Source organism: Hyperolius riggenbachi, chromosome 1 (genome assembly GCF_040937935.1).
Source record: "Hyperolius riggenbachi isolate aHypRig1 chromosome 1, aHypRig1.pri, whole genome shotgun sequence".
NCBI classification, from domain to species: domain Eukaryota; kingdom Metazoa; phylum Chordata; class Amphibia; order Anura; family Hyperoliidae; genus Hyperolius; species Hyperolius riggenbachi.
In genome coordinates, this window is record NC_090646.1 from 88355793 (window position 1) to 88376546 (window position 20754).

Consider the following 20754-nt stretch of genomic DNA (forward strand, 5'->3'; position numbering starts at 1 on the left):
CCAGCGCTTATACGAGTACAGTGCACAATAATAATATGGTAGGACAAAGGCTAGGATAGGGATTAGATAGCTGGCTTCTCTGGGGACAGTCAGTGACATGACTACGTACGCTGTAATGTGCTGCAGAAGAGGTCAGTGCTAAATAAATACAAAATAATAATATGGTAGGACATTAGACTATGGTGAGATTAGATTGTGAGATCCTCTGAGGGCAGTCATGCCATGACTATGTGCTTTATAAAGTACTGCAGAAGATGGCAGTGATATATAAATACATAATAATAATATGGTAGGACATTAAACTATGACTATGGCAGGATTAGACTATGAGCTCCTCAGAGGACAGTCAGTGACATGACTGTGTGATCTTTAAAGTGCTGCAGAAGAGGTCAGCTCTATATAAATACATGATAATAATACCGTATGGTAGGACATTAGACTATGACTATGGTAGGATAGGATTAGACTGTGAGCTCCTCAGAGTACAGTCAGTGACATGACTATGTACTGTAAAGTGCTGCAGGAGATGTCAGCGCTATGTAAATGCATAATAATAATAATATGGGAGGACATCAGACTATGACTATGGTAGGGTTGGACTGTGAGATCCTCAGAGGACAGTCATTGACATGACTGTACTCTGTAAAGTGCTGCAGAAGATGTCAGTGCTATGTAAATGCATAATAATAATATGGTAGGACATTCGACTATGGTAGACTTTCAGCTCCTCAGAGGACAGTCACTGACATGACTATGTACTCTGTAAAGTGCTGCAGAAGATGTAAGTGCTATGTGAATAGATAATAGACTGTTCTGGACAACAAACTGTATTTTCCAATTATTTATTGCCATTAGCCGTACTATATTAAGTAGGAAGCCAGTGTATGCGTTTCCTCATGTTGTGGTTTAGGAAGGTCTCCAGGGACAGCGAGGTTAATGAGGAAATTGCTGAGGCAGAGTTGTATGCGTTATTTACAAGGAGAACAAGACACTGGCGGGTAACAGGGCTACATATTTCTCTGCTCAGTGTTATGAAGAGGCAGGCTTGCTGCACTGAATTCAGTATGCACAGCTCAGCACTAATGTCTGCATGATGCGGCCTCACACGATACCCTACCGATACAGCCTTCCCCTCTGCCCACTCAGCGTGCAGAAAGGGCTGCCGACTCATTTCATCCCTTTAGATTGTTAGCACGGCTCAGCACTAATGTCTGAATGATGCGGCCTCACATGACACGCTACCGATACAGCCTTCCCCTCTGCCCACTTAGCGTGCAGAAAGGGCTGCCGACTCATTTCATCCCTTTAGATTGTTAGCACGGCTCAGCACTAATGTCTGAATGATGCGGCCTCACATGACACGCTACCGATACAGCCTTCCCCTCTGCTCACTCAGCGTGCAGAAAGGGCTGCTAACTCATTTCATCCCTTTAGATTGTTAGCTCGCAAGGGCAGGGCTCTCTCCCCCTTTTGTGTCTTGAAAATTATTATACATTTTATTTATCATGTTACTTTTATCGCTGTCATTACCAATTCTGTATTTTGAATTCTGTATTTTGTATCATTTTTGTATTTTGTCACCAATTATGTATCTTGCATATTGGTGCACACCATTGTCTGTATTATTATGTACCCCCTGTTCGTTTCTTAATTTGTACAGCGCCACGGAATAGAAATCAATAATAATAATAATACTTGGAAACGTTCTCCAGGTAGAAGTGTGTGACTCCATGTCTCTATGTAATTGCAAGCTATAGCTTCCATATTAAAAATAATATATTTTAAAAGTTAAATTATTCTAGTGAAAAAAAAAAAAAACCTATCCCTCTGTGCTAATATATTATTATTGATTTATAAAACAGCAACAACTATGTTAGTTTTATTAGTATTTATATATCTTCCGCAGCACTTTATAAATACTAATAAAAGTAGTCTAGGGCCAATCTAGAGGGAAGCCAATTAGCTTATCTGTATGTTTTTGGGTTTTGTTAGGAAACCGGAGTGCCTGGAGGAAACCGCAGGCAAACACCAGGAGAACATACAAACTCCATGCAGATACTGCCCTGAGATTCAATCCGGGGACCCAGCGATGCAAGGCGAGAAAACTAACCCCTGCACCATCAAACCGCACACACCTACACCCTACTAATATAATAAATGGGAAAGTTTGGATGTTTGGATGTTTGTTACTCGATCACGCAAAAATGGCTGAACGGATTTGAATGAAATTTGGCGCACACATAGTACATTACCTGGAATAAAGTATAGGATACTTTTTATTCCCATAACCAAAAAGGGGGCGGAGACAAATACAAATTTCACTGGAAAATGTAAACTGCAGTCATTCTTACACTATTAATGGTAGGGTTCTCAAACTTTGCACAGTTGGTCCCTGGGTGACTGGGATTAATATTCAGAAAAGTGGGTGGAGCCTATAAAAGCCAATCAAAATTCACCTATTGATTTTCAAAGGGAATATGTAATTGCTGCCATTCTTGCACTATTAATGGCACAAGCCTCAAACCTGGTACAGTTGATCATTGGGTGACTAGGGTTCAATTTCAGAAAGGGGGGTGGAGCCACAAACAGCCAATTAGATTTGTTTCATTCCAATGCAAATGATTGATGCCAAACACCGCAAAGCTCACAAACTTAGTAATTGAGTAATTTATGAATTGTGAGTTAGGGTTAGAAAAGTGGGTGCAGCCAACACCAGCCAAATACATAAGCGGGCAACGCCGGGTCATAAGTGGGCGGAGACAAATTTTACTGGGAAAATGTAAACAGCAGCCATTCTTACACTGTCAATGGTAGCGTTCTCAAACTTTGCACAGTTGGTTACTGGGTGACTGGGATTAATATTCAGAAAAGTGGGTGGAGCCTACAGAAGCCAATCAAAAATGACCTATTGATTTTTCAGGGGAATATTTCATTGATGCCCTTCTTTCATTGTTAATGGCACAAGCCTCAAACCAGGTACAGTTCATCATTGAGTGATTGGGGTTTACATTTATAAAACGGGGTGGAGCCACACACAGCCAATATGATTTGTTTCATTTTAATGCAGATTATTGATGCCAAAGACCACAAAACTCACAAACTTGGTCATTGAGTAATTGATTAATTGTGTGTTAGGGTTAGGAAAAGTGGGCGGAGCCAACACCTGCCAAATACATTATCGGTCAATGCCGGGTCATCAGTAGGCGGAGACAAATGCAAATTTCACTTAGAAAATGTAAACTGCAGCAATTCTTACACTTTTAATGGTAGGGTTCTCAAACTTTGCACATTTGGTCACTCGGTGACTAGGATTAAGATTCAGAAAAGTGGGTGGAGCCTACACAAGCCAATCAAAACTCACCTATTGATTTTCAAGGGGAATATTTAATTGCTGCCATTCTTGCACTGTTAATGGCACAAGCCTCTTGCACTGTTAATCACCTGTACCTGGTACAGATGGCCATATATACACTGTACAGCGCTGGGTAATATGTCGGCGCTATATAAATACTAAATAATAATAATAATAATTGGGCGATTGGGGTTCAAATTCAGAAAAGGGGTGGAGCCACATCCAATCAGATTTATTTTATTTCATTGCAAATTATTGATGCCAAAGACAGCAAAGCTCACAAACTTGGTCATTAAGTAATTAAGTAACTGTGTGTTAGGGTTAGGAAAAGTGGGTGGAGCCAACACCAGCCAAATACATACCTGGGCAATGCCGGGCGTCCAGCTAGTATATAATAAAAAGCCTTTTAGCCTATCGCATTGTTAGGGGGTGTGTTTACAAATAATGGCAGTTCATGCTGCATGTTTTTTGTCTGCTAGCAGTAAAAATGATGAACTGCAAGTTCATGGTGGATCAAATAACATGAATGTATTACACGAATATCAATCATTTCTTGATCTATCTTCTATTTTTTAACTTCTTACTTTGCAATGTATCGATTTGGCTTTTTTTCTCTCCTACTATCTTTCAGGTAAAGTTCCTCTTTAGACATATCCATGTGCGACTTGTCTCCAGAGTCTCTGGCTAAGGAAAGGGCATGTTTTCTGCCAGAAGTGTGAGGTGGTCAGATCAATGGTGCCTATAGAACATAGAGCCCCCTGGCTTGTACACTACATTCATTCCTCAGACTGGGCAGCCTGCTATTATATCCTCCAGACCTGTTGAGACATAAATGCCCAGTGGTCCAGTATCAATAATTCCTCATCCTGCTGCATCTCTGTGTAATCATGCGTTGCCATGGTAACGCAGAGCCCCATAGAATATAAAAATATTCTAAATGTATTTTTTCCCACCTCAGTCTCCATAGATCAAGATTAGAGTATTACTGGAGTCAGACGGAATCGCCGTTAGTAAACCTCCTAGACCTGCGGCTCCCCTGTGGCTGAGACTGGAAGAAAGCTCCATATAATGACAGTGACAGCTCTGCACAGGGGACGATCTGCTCACATTTCTGAAATACAGGAAGTGAGAAGTCTATTCAAGGTGACTGAAAGCCCAACTCCAGGCAGATGAATGAACACAGCAATGTTTTATGTGAATTAAGCACAAAAAATGTGTTAAAAAATGCCAGGTGTTTGCAAAATAAAGAAAAAAATCTTGCTAAGTTCATTTATAGCTCCCTCTTTCCTCCTCAGCACTCTCCTACTGCCTGCTCATTCCCTACTCAATTTCCCATTCAAACTTTGTTAAAGGGGTTCTCTGGGGAGGGGGAGGTTTGGAAATAAAACCTGACACTTACCTGGGGCTTCTATCAGTCCCCTGTAGATGTCATGTCCCACGCCGTCCTCCTACGATTACCCTTTCCCCCGGCATCGGGCAATCATTTGTTTAACAATGCACGCGCATTATGAACTTTACTTGTACTGCACCTGTGCAGTAAGCTTCCAATGACGCGCGCGGGAGCGAGCACGTGCGTGGCCACGGCCGCACAGCCGCAGTGTGATGAGATGCCGCGTTGGGCCGGCGGCGGGGAACGGTGGATCGTTGGAGGACGGTGTGGAACAATACAGCTGCAGGGGGTCGGTAGAAGCCCCAGGTAAGTGTCCGTTTTTATTTTCAACCCCCCCAGAGAACCCCTTTAATGAATGAGTCAATGCTGAAAAGGAAAGCAATGAAGGTGCTGTCTGCTTGCCCTCATTGATTTTTCCCCCGTTTGTATATTTCCCGAGAGGGGACTTCTAGAAGGTAGGACTACACCATTCTTTATTAATGCTGTATCTACCATATAGAGTAAGATATACCACTACGTTCACCGGGCGCCTCCTACCCTGTTTACAAATCAAAAAAACCCCTAGTCCTTAGGGGGAGATCCATATCGGGAACCTTCCGGTAGATCGATTTTTCGGAGTAGCGACCAGGAACAAAGGCCGAGTGGGGACGGTACTTCCCCACAAGCGTGCACGAGTGGTTGCCTCACCCAGCAACCCACTCTTGTGAGTATAATATTTACTGTCTTTCAATTATCCTGGTACCAACTAACGTACTACACCAGATTGGGCTCCCGGACCCCCTGTGTTTTCTCTTCCACTACTTCTACATTGAATGGAAGTACTACTGTGGGCGGCTTCCTCTTCCTTCTTGCTGTAGTCTTCCTTAATTTTGCATGGTTGTGTGCAACAGGATTACGCTCTGAGGACTGTTAAGTGGCTGGAAAGTGTACTGGTTAAGGGCTCTGCCTCTGACACAGGAGACCTGGGTTCAAATCTCAGCACTTCCTGTTCAATAAGCCAGCACTTGCCCAAGGTCTCCTACAGTAAGGAGACCTTGGGCAAGACTTCCTAACACCGCTACTGCCTGTAGAGCATGTCCTAGTGGCTGAAGCTCTGGCGCTTTGAGTCCAAAGAAAGCCTTCTTGGTGGCGTAAAAAACAAGATATAGATCATTTCATTGTGATAAAGTTATTGGCGAATAAAAGGGAGGAGCGCTGAAATGTGGAAATTGCTCTGGTCCATAAGGCCTGTTTCACACTGGCTTTAAGAAACGGTCTGTTCACGAATCAGAATGGATACTATACAAACGGAACAGATGTGAACAGATCCAATGTTAACCTATAGATCCCTTCACATTCATGCGATCAAACGGGTGCGTTTCGCACGATCCGCTGAATGGACCACAACTTTACTGCAGCACCAATTCTTCTGGACCGGTGAGCCCAGCGGACCGGAAACAGAAGCTGAAGCGCTGTATTGGGGGCAATGAGAGAATGGAAAGTTTCTTCACACTAGTAAAGAAACGGACCGTTCTAAGGGCAAAATATACTGGGGGTGGGGGTCTGGGGGGGGGATGAAGTGCACCTGAGCGGGTGGGTGAGGGAAGACTTTCTTACCCAGGCTTCAGTATTCTTCCCCTTCAATTGCCTCCCACGTCGCGTCATGTGACTACTACGCTTCCTCCTTCCGGGTTGAAGGAGGAAGCGTGGTAGTCACGTGATGCGACGTGAGACACAATTGAAAGCAGAAGACCGAGGCCTGGTAAGTTAACCCTCCCTTCACCCCGCCTGCTCAGGTGCACGGATCGGCGGAGCGGATCAGATCGACCGGTGATCAGATCAGTTTTCATGGATCCATTTGCCAGTGTGAACCAAGCCTTACAGATCAGTTTGGCTGAAAATGGCAGTGTGAAACTGCGGCGGGGTTTTGCAGGAGATCGCATGCGCATCTCTGCTTGAATGACGGAGCTCCACTCCGTCAGTCTCTTAGTGGCGATCGCCGCTAGGAGACTGTTAGGCCCCGTTCACACTGCACGCGTTTCCAGCCGCGTTTTGGAAACGCGTGCAGGTGGCCGACACGCACAACATCAGACATTGCATAGAGTGCACTGTCTGATGTTCACACTGCATGCGTTCCGGACCTGTGCGGTCCGGGAACGCATGCTGCACGCATTTTTTGTAAAAACGCGTGGCTGTCCCATTCACTTTTCAGTGATGGGATCAGCCACGCAACACACACAAATGCGGATGGCGTGCGTTCGCATGCGTTGCGTTCCGCATGCATGGCCATCCGCGTTTGTGATGTGAACGGGGCCTTAGACAGCGAAACAGCCATCTTATGTACTGTGTACAGCGCTGTGGCTGCCACACGGCTGTCCCCCTGGCAGGCTCAGGAGTGATGGGCTGTTGTAGGCTGAAGCCTATGACAGCCGATCACGGTGACTGGCTGGTGGTAAGAGGGAGTTAGGGCTGGGGAGAGAATTAAAAAAAATAGGTTTATTAAAAAAAATTTTTTTTAAATAATTATAAAAAAAAAAAAAAAAAACATTCCAGGAGCATCAGAGCCCACCAACAGCAAGCTTTGTTGGTGGGCATAAAAGGGGAGGGGGAATCACTTGTGTGCCGAATTTTGCTGCCCTGCAGCGAGGCCTTAAAGCTGCAGTTGCCCAATCAGTAAAATATGGCCTGGTAACTAGGGGGGTTTAAGCCTGTGGTCCTTAACTGGTTAAAGAGCAACTATTAGCCATACCGTGTCAGGTAAAAAAAAACACATATTTAAGTAGATAATAACTTGCTCTACTTGCATAACAGATGTATTGTACTGTCTACGTTTTGAATTCAGTGAATTTTATATAGTAAAATGAAGAGAATTCTGTTCATGGCAGGGGCCATCTTGGGTCTCACCGGCTTCGGCATCCGCCTCCCCCCTTGCATCTCCTCTCCTCCCTGCACTATTACATAGCTTAGCGGGGAGGAATAAAGGCAGTGGGCGCAGACTCATCTGCTCATGGTGGCACTGGAGTTCCCGTCTATACACTATGCAGTACCGCCGGCGCTAGTGCAGAGTGTATAGACAGGAACTCAAGCGCCTGGAACCATATGGAGGGGAGTCTGTGCGTGCTGCTTTTATTCCTCCTTGCTTCACTGTGTAATAGTGCTGGGAGGTGAGGAGATGCGAGAGGGGGATGTGGGATGAGGTGGGATGTGGCGGAGAGGGGGCGGACATGGCACACAACAGGAGGGGGGCCAAGGACAGCGACAGAGGACAGCTTCTGGACCCACTTCCGGCGCCCTAGCAGCTGCGAGTGCGACCAAAAACAGACAGCCAATCAGAGAGGAACAAAGATGAGGGACAGAGGCTTCAGCCAATCAGGCTTAATTAGCATGCATTGCAACTCTTCTGCGGCAAGTGTCTGAGAAAAGAGCCTGGGGGTATAGGGACTAATAATCTATTGGTAAAAAAAAATGGAAATTGATTTTAAACTTTTGAAATGCCTGGTTTGCATCCTTTTTACTAATTTAACAGCTTCTAATAGAGAATTGATTTTGGATGTTATGCCTTACAGTTACGCTTTAAACCTTGGTGTGTCTTATGGAGCGAAAAAAAACGGTATTTATTTTTTTTCCTGGATGAACTTGACGAACGGAAGCCTTTTTTTTCTTTTCAACCAAACTATGTAACTCTATAAAAAGGACCTATGATTTCATTTTTCTACTTGCTGGAGTATAAACAGATTTCATTTTTCTACTTGCTGGAGTATAAACAGAGCAACATTGATCTATATCAGTCAGGGATATGAGACTTTTTACACATCAAAAATCTAGCAGCTCTCTCTTCACCACACAGGTGTGTGTGTGTAAACATGAGCCTAAAGCCTCAATTATTTAAAAAGATTGTGTTTAGTGTTCCAGCTCCCTGACAAGATCTCCTCACGAGGTGTACTCTTCCAGCATCGTAAAACAGCTGGCCTCAGATATAAGCTCTGCTTCAAAACATTGTTAGAACTCCCCCTTAAAAGGGCCTGTATTAAAAATGATAAAATTGCTTATTTTTTCAATATTTACTTATAAGTTATAGTCTGTGTTTGCCCTTTGTAACATATTTTTCTCTCTGATTTGCATTCTAAAATGTATCACTGGGGGTGACATCTTTAGTTCAGCCCAGTGATCTGTACGGAATGTTTGTTACTTAGAGTTCTATGCAGATGAAGATACTGATTGCTTGGCAGTTGGAAAAAGCTGTTATTTCCCACAATGCAACAAGGTTTACTGACAGCAAACTGTCAGGACCATGGTCATGACATCACACTGTGGGTGGGGTTTCACCACAATATCAGCAATACAGACACCCCTCCCCCCCGACGATCTTTTGGATAAAAGGTAAAGATTTCTCATGGGAAAGGAGGTATCAGCTGCTGATTGGAAAGAAGTTCAATCCTTGGTTAAAGTTCCATTTCCCGCCAGTTGTATGGCTAGCTCTGCTGATCACAGAATCCTTTAGAAAGTTTTTTGTGTCTGCGCCTTAATAAAAGTCTGTGGTGTAATAATGAGCCTGATTCATATTGGAATATGTTTGGAGCTGTCCTCAGCTCTGCAGAACACGTTCCATTTGTGTGGCTACACTGTGCTGCTGCTGCTGCTGCTTAAATGATAAAGCTCATACAATTTCAGCATAGTAGTTTTATGGAAGGTATGGCTGAAAGCTTATGGAGATACACTAAGAGCTCAATTCCCAGGCACAAATTAGAGAAGGTGCTGAAATAATAAGCTGCATGTGGGCAGATGATAATCGCTGTGTAAAATTTGCAGGCTTCTGAAGATCAGCTGAATGATAACTGCTGTATAAGGAAACCAAAATTATACCATAGTGTTATAATAAAGGGCTACTACAGCAAAAAAAAAAGGGAGTAGTTAAAATGTGACAGAACAGACAGGTTTTAGACTAGTCTGTCTCCTTATGGGGGACTCTCAGGGTCTTCCTTTTTTTATTTGTAAAGAATAAAAGAACTCCTAAAAATCCCCCATGAAGAGACAAACTAGTCCAAATCTTGTGGATCGTTAGATTTTGCAGGGACCCGGATCCCGAAGCTGCGGCCAGCGGCGTGGGAGCGATCCAGGCGGATGGGGGCTGGAGGAAGCCCCAGGATGTATAAAATCTTTTTCATTTTAGTCTCTGGTTCACTTTAACTAATTTTCCATGAAGCTCCACAGGGGCAGAATATGAAGGAAAAGTCTCTTCAATGTGGAAATGGACAGTCAAAAGAAAAACCTCACCTCTTCCTGTTCACCAAACTCTGTAATATTAACAAGCTGACACATTGCATTCCATCGGCTCTGGAGGGGTGTTTAGCTGTCAAGGACAACAAAGAATGATTTCCATATTCAGCAGTGATGCATTGTGGGACACTTCAGAGCTCACTCCAACCTGTATAATCATAAATACCTTCTGTTTTTAGAAGGCAAATTTCTGTTTTGCATAGCATTTTTAGTAGGGAGGCTTTTTGGTCCTTTGTAGCCCCTTACACTTCCTGGGAGTTCAGGTTCACCATGAGCTTGCTGGGCAATCTATACCTCTGGGAGCTTCAAGTCCTACCCCATACATAGAGCCATATTAACCCATGCCATGCACTGATGAATAAAACCTGTATGCATGTTGGATTAGCTTGGCTCTGTAACATTAACAAACTGACACATAATTGTATTCCAGCGGTTCTGGAGCTACTGTATGTTTAGCTATCAGGAACAACAAAGGGATGATTTACATATTGTGGTACACCTCAAATGCACACTCCAACCTGAATAATCGCTAATACCTTCTGTTTTAAGAAGGCAAACTTCTGTTTTACTCTTCCTGTTCAGTAAGCCAACACCTATTCAATGAGGAGACCTTAGGACAGACTCCCTAACACTGTTACTACCTATAGAGCGCATCCTAGTGGCTGCAGCTCTGGTGCTTTGAGTCTGCCAGGAGAAAAGTGCAATATAAATGTTCTGTGTCTTGTTTTGTCTATATAACCCCTAAAAAAAACTAGGATTTAACATCTGATGCGTTTCAGGTCACCCAGCTAAATTCTAAAAATCTTAAGTTACAGAAACCTCATCTGATTCAGCCAAAGAATGTATGAGCCTTCTCTATAGTGACTTGCACGTTACAGCACTGCGCGATTACATGGACTATTGTATAGCTCTGCTGGGACCCCGGAGAAGACAAAATAACAAGGCTGCTTGCTTGGCACAACGCTACTCCAGCTTATGGCAACAAAAGAGGTGGAGGGGTTTCTCCTTGCTAGGTCACCGAGACCTTGAAGGACCTTGATCATATTTCCGACGAACCTCCGCTCCTTCTATCCTGACTGGAATCATCCATTTTTGAAGGAGTTCAGCTTTCCTTGTAGAGGACAGAAATAGCTGGGAAGTTGGGGTAAGACAAATCATCCTTTTAAAAACGCAGCTTAATGCATTTAGTTATAGCTTTCAGATCTTCTACAGAAAACCTCAAGCCCTGAGCAGCCAGAATAATCCTGCACGCATAATTCAATTTCAGCACTTAGCCGCAGTGGAACAAAAAATCCAGGCCTTCTTTCACGATTGCATTAGGGCAGAATGACATATGGTCATAGTTTACATTTTAGATAAAATTTACATCATTGTAAAAAATTGGCTTTTCAAATGAGGCCGGCTCCACGAATCAAGGCCATTACTCGAAAGCAGAATGAGGAGAGTCTGCAGTGTGGCCTGGAGAGTGAAAGGGAAAACCAATTAGTTTCCTTTCAGCTGGAGGACAATGGCGGCACTGTTATGGTGCACAGACCAGAGACACTTGGCCACATCTAGGCCACGGGGTCAGAGGATCCAGCTGTGCTCTGCTCGGCACGTCTGCCTTCAGCACCTCCCACACACACACAACACGGCCTGGTTTTAGGCCTCTGGCTTCAAAGCCTGCGCTCCTGCCTCATAAAACTGCATTATATTCCTCCACAGAGGCCCGGCAATTATACAACTGGCAGGACGCAGGCATTTCGCTTTTACAGGAATTAAAGTAGAATGAGATTTGTTTCATATCCCAAGCTCCGGGCACGACGTGAGGGAGCCCCGTGCCAAGCATTCTGCCCCGCATTCAGATATGGCAAGTCCTGGCATCCGCAGCACTTCCCAAGCATAAAAAGAACTGGCGGCTCTGTTTAGAAGGACGGCCTATTTGCCACTTGCCCATTTCCTGTAAGAATGCAGATCTGGAGGGCAAACCACAGAAAAGGTTTGTAGAATATTCGGTAAATGGATTCCCTATAAAATATAACATACTATACATGATGACTCATCAAAAACATATCTCCACTTTTATATTCTTTTTTTTTACTAAAATAATGATTAAAAAAAAAAAAAAAAAGTCCAGTCCAGTCCAAAGGCTTCTCTGATCCACCCACCATTCCAGCGCTGGATCCCTCTAAACATAATCGCAGAGGCGTATCTACAGGGGTGCAGGTATGGCATGTGCCATGGTCGCCTCTTACTGGGGGGCGCTGCTCTATAACATCCTTGGTGTTTGCCATAGGCGCAGTTTTCCCTAGATACGCCTCTGCATAATCAACAAGGGTTTGTCTAATATGTTTCTCCTAGCCGTGCTACCCACCATGTATGATGCTTCTCCCGGCCACGCTCCCGCCACGCATGAGCTTTTCTGTACTGGGAATGCATGGGTAACATCTGTGCATGCCCAACAGGATGAATTCGCTTGTGCATGTCCAGTACAGAAAAGGTCATATTCAAATGGTAGCGAGGTCCAGTGACATACTAAACAGGGTGCACCGGGTGTCACCATGGAAGGTACTGACACCTGGGCAGATGCAATTGAGACTCCAGCTGGCGGGACCAATTCACATTAATGAGTCTGGGGAGGCGGGCTGACATTATTCCTGCAGTGTCCCCCTGCAGAATAGGATGCAGCGGTAAGTGAATCACACCTGATCCCGATGCACCCATGCTCCTCTGCAGCCAGCCGCTCACCCTACTCCAGGTTTCCTGCAGTTACACACGACATGCAGAGATTGGGCAGGCAGAGGGCGGCCAGTTGCCGAGGAGCATGAACACATCAGGATCAGGCAAGATTCACTCACAAGCAGAACCGCTGCGCCCTACTCTACAGCGGGACACCGGAGGGAGGCCCATGGAGATAGCGGGAGGAAGGAGGTCTGTAAATAATTAGCACCGGGTGGCAAATACCTCAGGTACGCCACTGGTGAGGCCACAAGGAGAAGAGGATCCTGGGTAGCAATGGGCTGAAAGAGCATCTGGGGAGCCTCTGGATGATTTCTGAGGTAAGCATCCAGTTTTTAACCCCCTCCCGGTTCGCTTTAAAGTCACAACAAGAAGTGTGTCACACTGGGGCTCTGTGTTGGGTCTCACAAGCACTCTGCACTGAAGAAATGACTGCTGATACAGTATCTGATTACACAGAGAAGAATCAGCTTATTGCTGTGAGGAGCTCCGGTTCTATAGACGTGCCCTGGGCTGTGTGTGTTGCATTGTGAGAGACGTCTCTATGTTACCCTTGTGCAGCATGTCATTATAAAGTAGAGGGTGTTGTCCTCAGCAGGCAGCTCACATCATTTGGAGAAAAATGTGGAACTGCGGGGTCCCTGCCAAGAGAAACCACAGTGCCTGGCCCTGGAAACACAACACTGACTGGAAGCATGACAGGCTGCCCTCTTTGTGCGTTTTTCATTCTCTGTCATGAGATTCAAGGAATCTTTTATTCAGACTCCTGTGCATTTTATCTCACAAGACACTGACAGTAGATCCATACAATGTAACCCATTATCAGCCACAGAAAACTGGAAACAGTATGGACACATTTTGTGCGGTAGTAGAATTAAGGTGCCCATAGATTACTCGACTTGGCGGGCGAGCGACTATTCGATTCGATAATTATAATTGAAACGGATTAAAATCAGAGCCGCCAAGAGCTGCCCGATCTACCATGTGACCAATTTCAGGCCAAACTCATTGCATGTATCGATCGGACATGAAGGAAAATCTCGGGCCTACATGCTTGATCAGGTGCACGGCGGTAATGGCGCACGATAATCAGGAAGGACGACCGCAACGGAAACTAGGCGGGGCACCGTTTTATGTCCCCTTTCCCCCATCCCCCGAGGTGCCCATGCAGTTATACTTTGCCTGTTACACCGTCTGTGGCTGTTGCTGTGCTTGTACTTCAGCATTCCGGCCCCTGTCACTTCCGGCATATAGCACATGGGGCGCACATGTGACATCACACATGCCATAACACCCGCAACCATGTAAGGGCACAAATGCAGAGGTAAGAGGACAGCAGCAGGTAAAGTATAACTGCTCAGGCGCCAGGGGGACATAAAACATTAGGGGGCAGCGGCTGGGAGCAGAGATTGTAGGCAGCTTGTGCCACACCCCCAAAAAACGTAGATTTCCGTCAACATTTTAGGTGTAATCCTCCAAAGGACCGGCACCACACTTCAGGTATTGCAGCATAGATAAAGTGACGACAACAACAGCCCGCTGTTTCGGCCTCATTGGCCTTTCTCAAGTTGCCCAACAGTCAACATGTCAACAGTCAACTGTTTGACAACTTGAGAAAAACCAATGAGGCCGAAACAGCGGCCTGTCGTTATCGCCACTTTATCTATGCTTCAAAAAAGTATTTGAGCTTTAATATGTGAAGTTTGTTGCCGGTCCTTCGGAGGATTACAGTTTTGGTGACCCCTTGGTACAGGAGTGAGGACCCAGGCACACCGTATCACTTGCACCTTTGGGTGCTCCTGGACTCCTTGTTTCTATCAAAATTTTAGGTGAAATTTTATCGAATTGAACATTTAAAGGAATCCATTCCCATCCGATTTGATCAGATCGAATCTGTGGGGAATCAAATTGAAAAATCATTGTGTGTAATGCTAGGTACACACGCTACAATTTTCTCCCAGATTTACCTGCCAGATTGATTGATTTCGAACGATTTTCCGATCAATTTCCATAGAAGTGAATGGAAAATAGATCGGAAAATCGATCTGAATTCAGATCTGACATGTTGGGAAAAAAATCGATCTGACAGGTAAATTTGCCAGAAAATTGTATAGTGTGTACCTAGAATATGGCCACCTTAACTTTCATGAAGCTGAAGCTCTTTTCAGATTGGTCAACAATGCAGTGAGCTTATCTGGATGACAGCTGCACTGAACCTGAGCACCAGATTGCTGTTTCTCACAGCTCACTGGCTAAACTGAATAGGACATACCCAAACAATATGGTTGCTTCTGGTTAGCTATGCTGTGATCTGAGGGAAATTGTGTTTTTACACAAACATCGATAGTAGGCAGGTAAGGGAATTATATGAGAAAGAAGGATCTGGAAAACATGTTAATGTATTTAAAGCCAGTATGTCATTTTGATTTCAGACACGTTTCACTAACACTTAAAATGCTTCCTAGAGACATACAATTATTGTTACCTGATACGCTGTCAACTGTATAGTACTGAATAGAACTGGCTGCTGCACCTACCTTCCATATCTCCACAGGGGTAATTACATGCCATAGTCTACATCTCTCAGGCACTCGAAGGCCCTGTTTACACTTAATCAGTTGCTCTCAGCTATAACTGAAAGGACAACGGATTTTCAAAGTAATGCCCATGTTTTCCTATGGCACAGTTCCCACTTAAAGAAAATCTGTAATAATAAAAAAAAAACTCCCCTGAGGGGTACTCACCTCGGGTGGGGGAAGCCTCCGGATCCTATTGAGGCTTCCCCCGTCCTCCTCGGTCCCACGACGGCGGAGAAAATCCTCCCGGAGCGGCGGCAATGTAAATATTTACCTTTTGGCTCCAGCACAGGCGCAGTATCCGCGTTTTCAGGGAGATAGGCGAAAATAGCCGATCTCCGTCGGGCCGCTCTACTGTGCAGACGCAAGTCTCCTGCGCCTGCGCGGTAGAGCGGACCCGACGGAGATTGGATAAGTCCCCCCCCCCCCCCTTCCCCGGAGCCCGAAAAGGTAAATATTGCACAGGTTGTCGGATTTGTCGCCTGTGCGTTCCGGGGGCTGCAGCGAGACCGCCGTGAGGCTTCCCCCTACTGAGGTGAGTACCCCCCAGGGGAACTTTTTTTCAGTACAGGTTTTCTTTAATGCGTTTTAACTGAAATCTGTTTCCCAATGCACTGCTATGGAGAAGAAGAAAAAAACTGATGTAAATGGGGCCTGAGGGAAACATCACACAGGTGACTGAATCACAGTGACTAGCTTTCTTTACATTTTAAAGGGGTTGCCAGTGATAACAACTACATAGTCATTAGCACAAGTGACTAGTGGCATAACGGCTATAGTTATTATTATTTATTGTATTTATAAAGCGCCAACATATTACGCAGCACTGGAAAATAAATACATACAATGATACAAAGGATGACATACATAACGTAACAAAGTTATACAACATAGGACAAAGTTATACAAGGCAAACAGTACAATATACATGATCATGCGATTATGGGCTGGTTAGGTAGGCCCAGTAATACAAGTATGAGGCAGTCATAGGAAAGGCGCACACAATCATATAGAATACACTAGGGAAGGGAGGACGCTGCCAAAGGCTTACAATCTAAAGGGAGGGGAGGTGGATACACTAGTTAGGGCTGTGGAATAAGTAATCAGTAGACAGTTACCAGGTACTCCACTACCCATGTGTCATGTCCCAGTAGTGAAGAGTATGATTGGTATGGGAAATCTACATCTTATTGGCAAGAAAGCATGTTGCACTCAACCTTACTTACTGCTCAGGCCTGGTTGCACCACACTCATGGAGTACTGTACATCACACAAACACCACATAATATCAAATACTGCGTATCATTTGATAACGTGAAAGGAAGTTAAGTATTCACAAAGGAGCAGATCCCACCAGACTTACCTCCAGGTCATCGAGGGAGCGTGTGATGCTGAATCGTTTTGATCTTCCAAAAGACCTGCGACCGGAAGAGCGCTGAGGAACCTGGACCAAACCGCTTATGTGGCCAAATTTTGAACTCTAGAAAAAATAAAGGATGTATTTATATCAGTATACCACTGGTCTACAGAAAACGCACACATTCCTGAAGATCTGGATAAAGAAAGTTTGGGTCTGTTAATGGTTTAGAAGAAGAAAATAACTTTACTGAATGTAACTTAAAGTGAACCTCCAGACTAAAAATCTACTCAGCAGCACTGAAAAGGCCTGGTGTTTCTTTAACAGTTTCACAGCATCAAAACTTTGTTTTTCTTACCCAAGCCTCATTTTTAGCTGCACAGAAGAAAACTGCCCGGACATTTTTTCCCTGATGCTGTGCAAAGCATGATAGGATTTCTGATGTTGTTCTCCTTCTGCCGTTTTGGTGCAATTTTTTTTTTTTTATTTATTTATTTTTATTTGAGATTTGAAGCCTAGCGCGCGCAGCTGGGAGGGGTGATCAGAACACAGGACAGTTGGAACTGTGTCTCATGCTCCCTGTCATCTCCTTTCAACCAAAAAGATGGCTGCCCCCATGAAAAAGATGGCTGCTCCCATGAAAAAGATGGCTGCCCCCATCACAAACATTTGCCTGTTCTTTTAAAACAGGGTGGGTAAGAGATTATATTCCCTATCTACAATATTTTAATTAACATAACTAATGTAGCTTAATGACAGTATGTTTGTGATTTAGGCTGAAGTTCCCCTTTAACCTCCCTAGCGTTCTGGACGAGCTAGGCTCGTCCAGAGACGCCGGAGGTCACCGCTCAGGCCCCGCTGGGCCGATTTGAATAATTTTTTTTAAAACACGCAGCAAGCACTTTGCTTGCTGCGTGTTGTGTCCGATCGCCGCCGCCCGCCGCAGATCCGCCGCGATGCAGGGCCCCCCCCAGGCGAGACCCCATGCGCTGCCTGGTCAATCAGTGCCAGGCAGCGCTGAGGGGTGGATCAGGTCTCCCTGTGACGTCACGACGTGCGTAGTCATGGCGACGGGGGAAGCCCTCCTGGAAATCCAGTTCGAACGGGATTTCCGGATGGGTGATTGCGCCGGCGGGGATCGGAGGGGTGGGAGGGACGCCGCAGGGAGGGGGGAATCATGTAGCTAGCGCTAGGCTAGCTACATGATATAGTTAAAAAAATTTTGCAAAAAACGTTCCCGCAGCCGCAGGGCCGCGGGAATCAGAACTCCAGGCAGGTTAATGATTAAAATATGCTTATTTTATAATATTAACAAGCTGAAGACTCGTTGTTGCTAAGGTAAGTATTTGGTTGTTGTTTGGTCCTCCGGCCACTTTTTGTAACCTTGACATACAGTTACTCGATGAGCAAGTTTGTGAGCTTTGGGTTCGTTGGCATCAATAATGTGAGAATGGAAGCAGTTTATTTATCAAACAAATCTGATTGACTGTTTCAAGCTCCGCCCTCTTTCTGAATTTGAACCCCGATCATCCAATGAACAACTGTAGCTGGTTTGAGGCATCTGCCATTAAAGGGAACCTGAGGTGAGAGGGATATGGAGGCTGCCATTTTTATTTATTCTGATTGGCTGTTGAAATCGGTCATGGCGTTTGAGAGTGATAGCGGCACATAGATACACACACACACATTTTATATATAGATTTGTAAATTATTAAAGAGGAACTTCAGCCAAAACAAACATACTGTCATTAAGTTACTTTAGTTATGTTAATTAAAATAGATGGGTCATATAATCTCTTACCCACCCTGTTTTAAAAGAACAGGCAAATGTTTGATTTCATGATGGCAGCCATCTTTTTGGTTGAAAGGAGGTGACAGGGAGCATGAGACACAGTTCCAACTGTCCTGTGTGCTGATCACCCCTCCCAGTTGCTAGGTGAAGAACAACATAGGAAATCCCATCATGCTTTGCACAGCATCAGGAAAAAAGCCCGGGCAGTTTCCTTTGATGGGCGGAGCTTAGCTAAAAATGCAGCTAAAAACGATGCTTTGGTAAGAAAAACAAAATTCTGATGCTGTGACACTGTTAAAGAAACACCAAGCCTTTTCAGTTCTGCTGAGTAGATTTTTAGTCCGGAGGTTCACTTTGTCAGTGTTTGCCCATTGTAATATCTCCTCTCTCCGATTTATATTCTTACATTTATCACAGGTGGCAACAACTTTACTGCTGGCAGGTGCATCACAGAATGTTTGTTTGTGTGTTCCGAAGTAAGTAGAAATAACCGGTCTCCCAGAGTGCACTGGAAGGAGAAGGCTGTATAACTAAGTGCAGGACTGAGTATCATATACTACTTCTGCTTAGATGCATATAATCTCAAGCTTTGGAGCAACACTCTAAATCCACATTGGATCTTATCATCTATTGCTAATCCTATGAAGGATTGTGTGTACATTATACTGCAGAATGATATTCAGTTGCCTATTATCTCCAATTCCGGAACTATACTTGAACTACCTCTGAATCTGTTGCATAGCGGAGGGTGTGCCTCAGGAAAACTCCTCTTCTAATCAACTCTGAAATCAATCAGGAACAAAGCACTGACATAATAGAAAGGCTTAAAGAGACTCTGTAACAAAAATGTCATCCTTTTTTCTACTATCCTACAAGTTCCTAAACCTATTCTAATGTGCTCTGGCTTACAGCAGCACTTTCTACTATCACCGTCTCTGTAATAAATCAACTTATCTCTCTCCTGTCGGATCTGTCGCCCTGTGTCTGGAAGGCTGCCAACTCTTCAGTGTTGTTGATCTGTTATGCACGCCCCACTTCAGGCCCCCTCTATGCACACTCCCGTGTGTGTTGTTTACATTAGGCTGCCTCTATGCTCTCTTATCAGTGAGAGAAGAGACTTGCTTTTCCAAGCTGGATAAAGCCTCCTCTGTAAGCTGGCTGGGCTGTCACATACATTACTGAGGAATTACAGACACCGGGCACAGCTGTCTGCAGGAAGAAACAATCAGCCTGTCACTCTTCAGGGGGAAGAAGGTAAACACACAAATGATCTCTTGAGATTCAAAAGGAAAGCTGTATACAGCCTGCTTGTGTATGGATGTATTGTCTATGTGTGGACATACTGTACATCAACCTACTTTCTGTTTTGGTGGCCATTTTGTTTGTTTATAAACAAACTTTTTAAAACTGTACTTGACTACTTTTAATGCGGCGGGGAGCGGCGAAATTGTGACAGAGGGGAATAGGAGATGTCCCCTAACACACTGGTATGTTTACTTTTGTGCGATTTTAACCACTTAACGACCGCCTAACGCCGATAGGCGTCGGCGGGTCGTTAGTGGTATAGCATGGAAACGGATCGAGCGGCCTTTCCATGCCAGTTCACGGAGACTGTCTCCGTGAACAGTGTGCGAGCCGCCGATCGCGGCTCGCACGCATAATGTAAACATCCGGGGAAGAAATCCTTCTAACAAGTACCCAAGCATTATCGCCCATACTTATTTCACTCAGCAACTGCGCAATTTTCATAATTTTTTATAATTATTTAAATTTTTATTTACTGGCCATTTTTTCTACTGCAGTAGAGGGATTTATGTACCGGTAAGTTTACTAGATTGGTGACTTCAGAGCACATTGCAGTGCTACAGTCATGATTTATTGTGATTTCACTTAATAAAACCAACAGATTTGAATGATCTTATTTAGCGCTGTCTGGATCATTATTACATAATCTGTATAACTAAATAGCCTAGGCTAAACATCACTGAGGGCGGGGTCACATACAAATATACAGCAATATATAGATACTGCTGCAATGATTCTGTTGCTAAAATCAGGATAATTAACTAGGGCTGTGGAGTCGGAGTAATTTTGGGTACCTGGAGTCGGAGGTTTCATAAACTGAGGAGTCGGATGATTTTTGTACCGACTCCACAGCCCTATTAATTAATTAATGTAAAATTGCATAACCTGGATAATGTACTGCATTTCCTTGGGCTAGACTCCCTAACAGTGTTTATTTCTACTGAGCACACCCTTAATGGCTGCAGCGCTGGCGCTTTGAGTCCGCCAGGAGAAAAGCGCAATATAAAT

General features: G+C 44.5%; 1 protein-coding gene across 6 annotated transcripts in view; it reads right to left on the minus strand.

Moving 5' to 3' along the window:
• The window catches only part of RGS12 (regulator of G protein signaling 12), a 267131-nt gene that overhangs the window by 173624 nt on the left and 72753 nt on the right, over window positions 1-20754 (minus strand). For 5 of the 6 annotated variants that reach the window (XM_068276271.1, XM_068276261.1, XM_068276243.1 and 2 more), the window contains exon 3: window positions 16656-16772. The exons of the other annotated variant lie outside the window; for it this stretch is intronic. In XM_068276271.1, the coding sequence (XP_068132372.1) occupies window positions 16656-16772 (117 nt within the window). The remainder of the gene's footprint in view (window positions 1-16655; window positions 16773-20754) is intronic. 6 annotated transcript variants of the gene reach the window in all.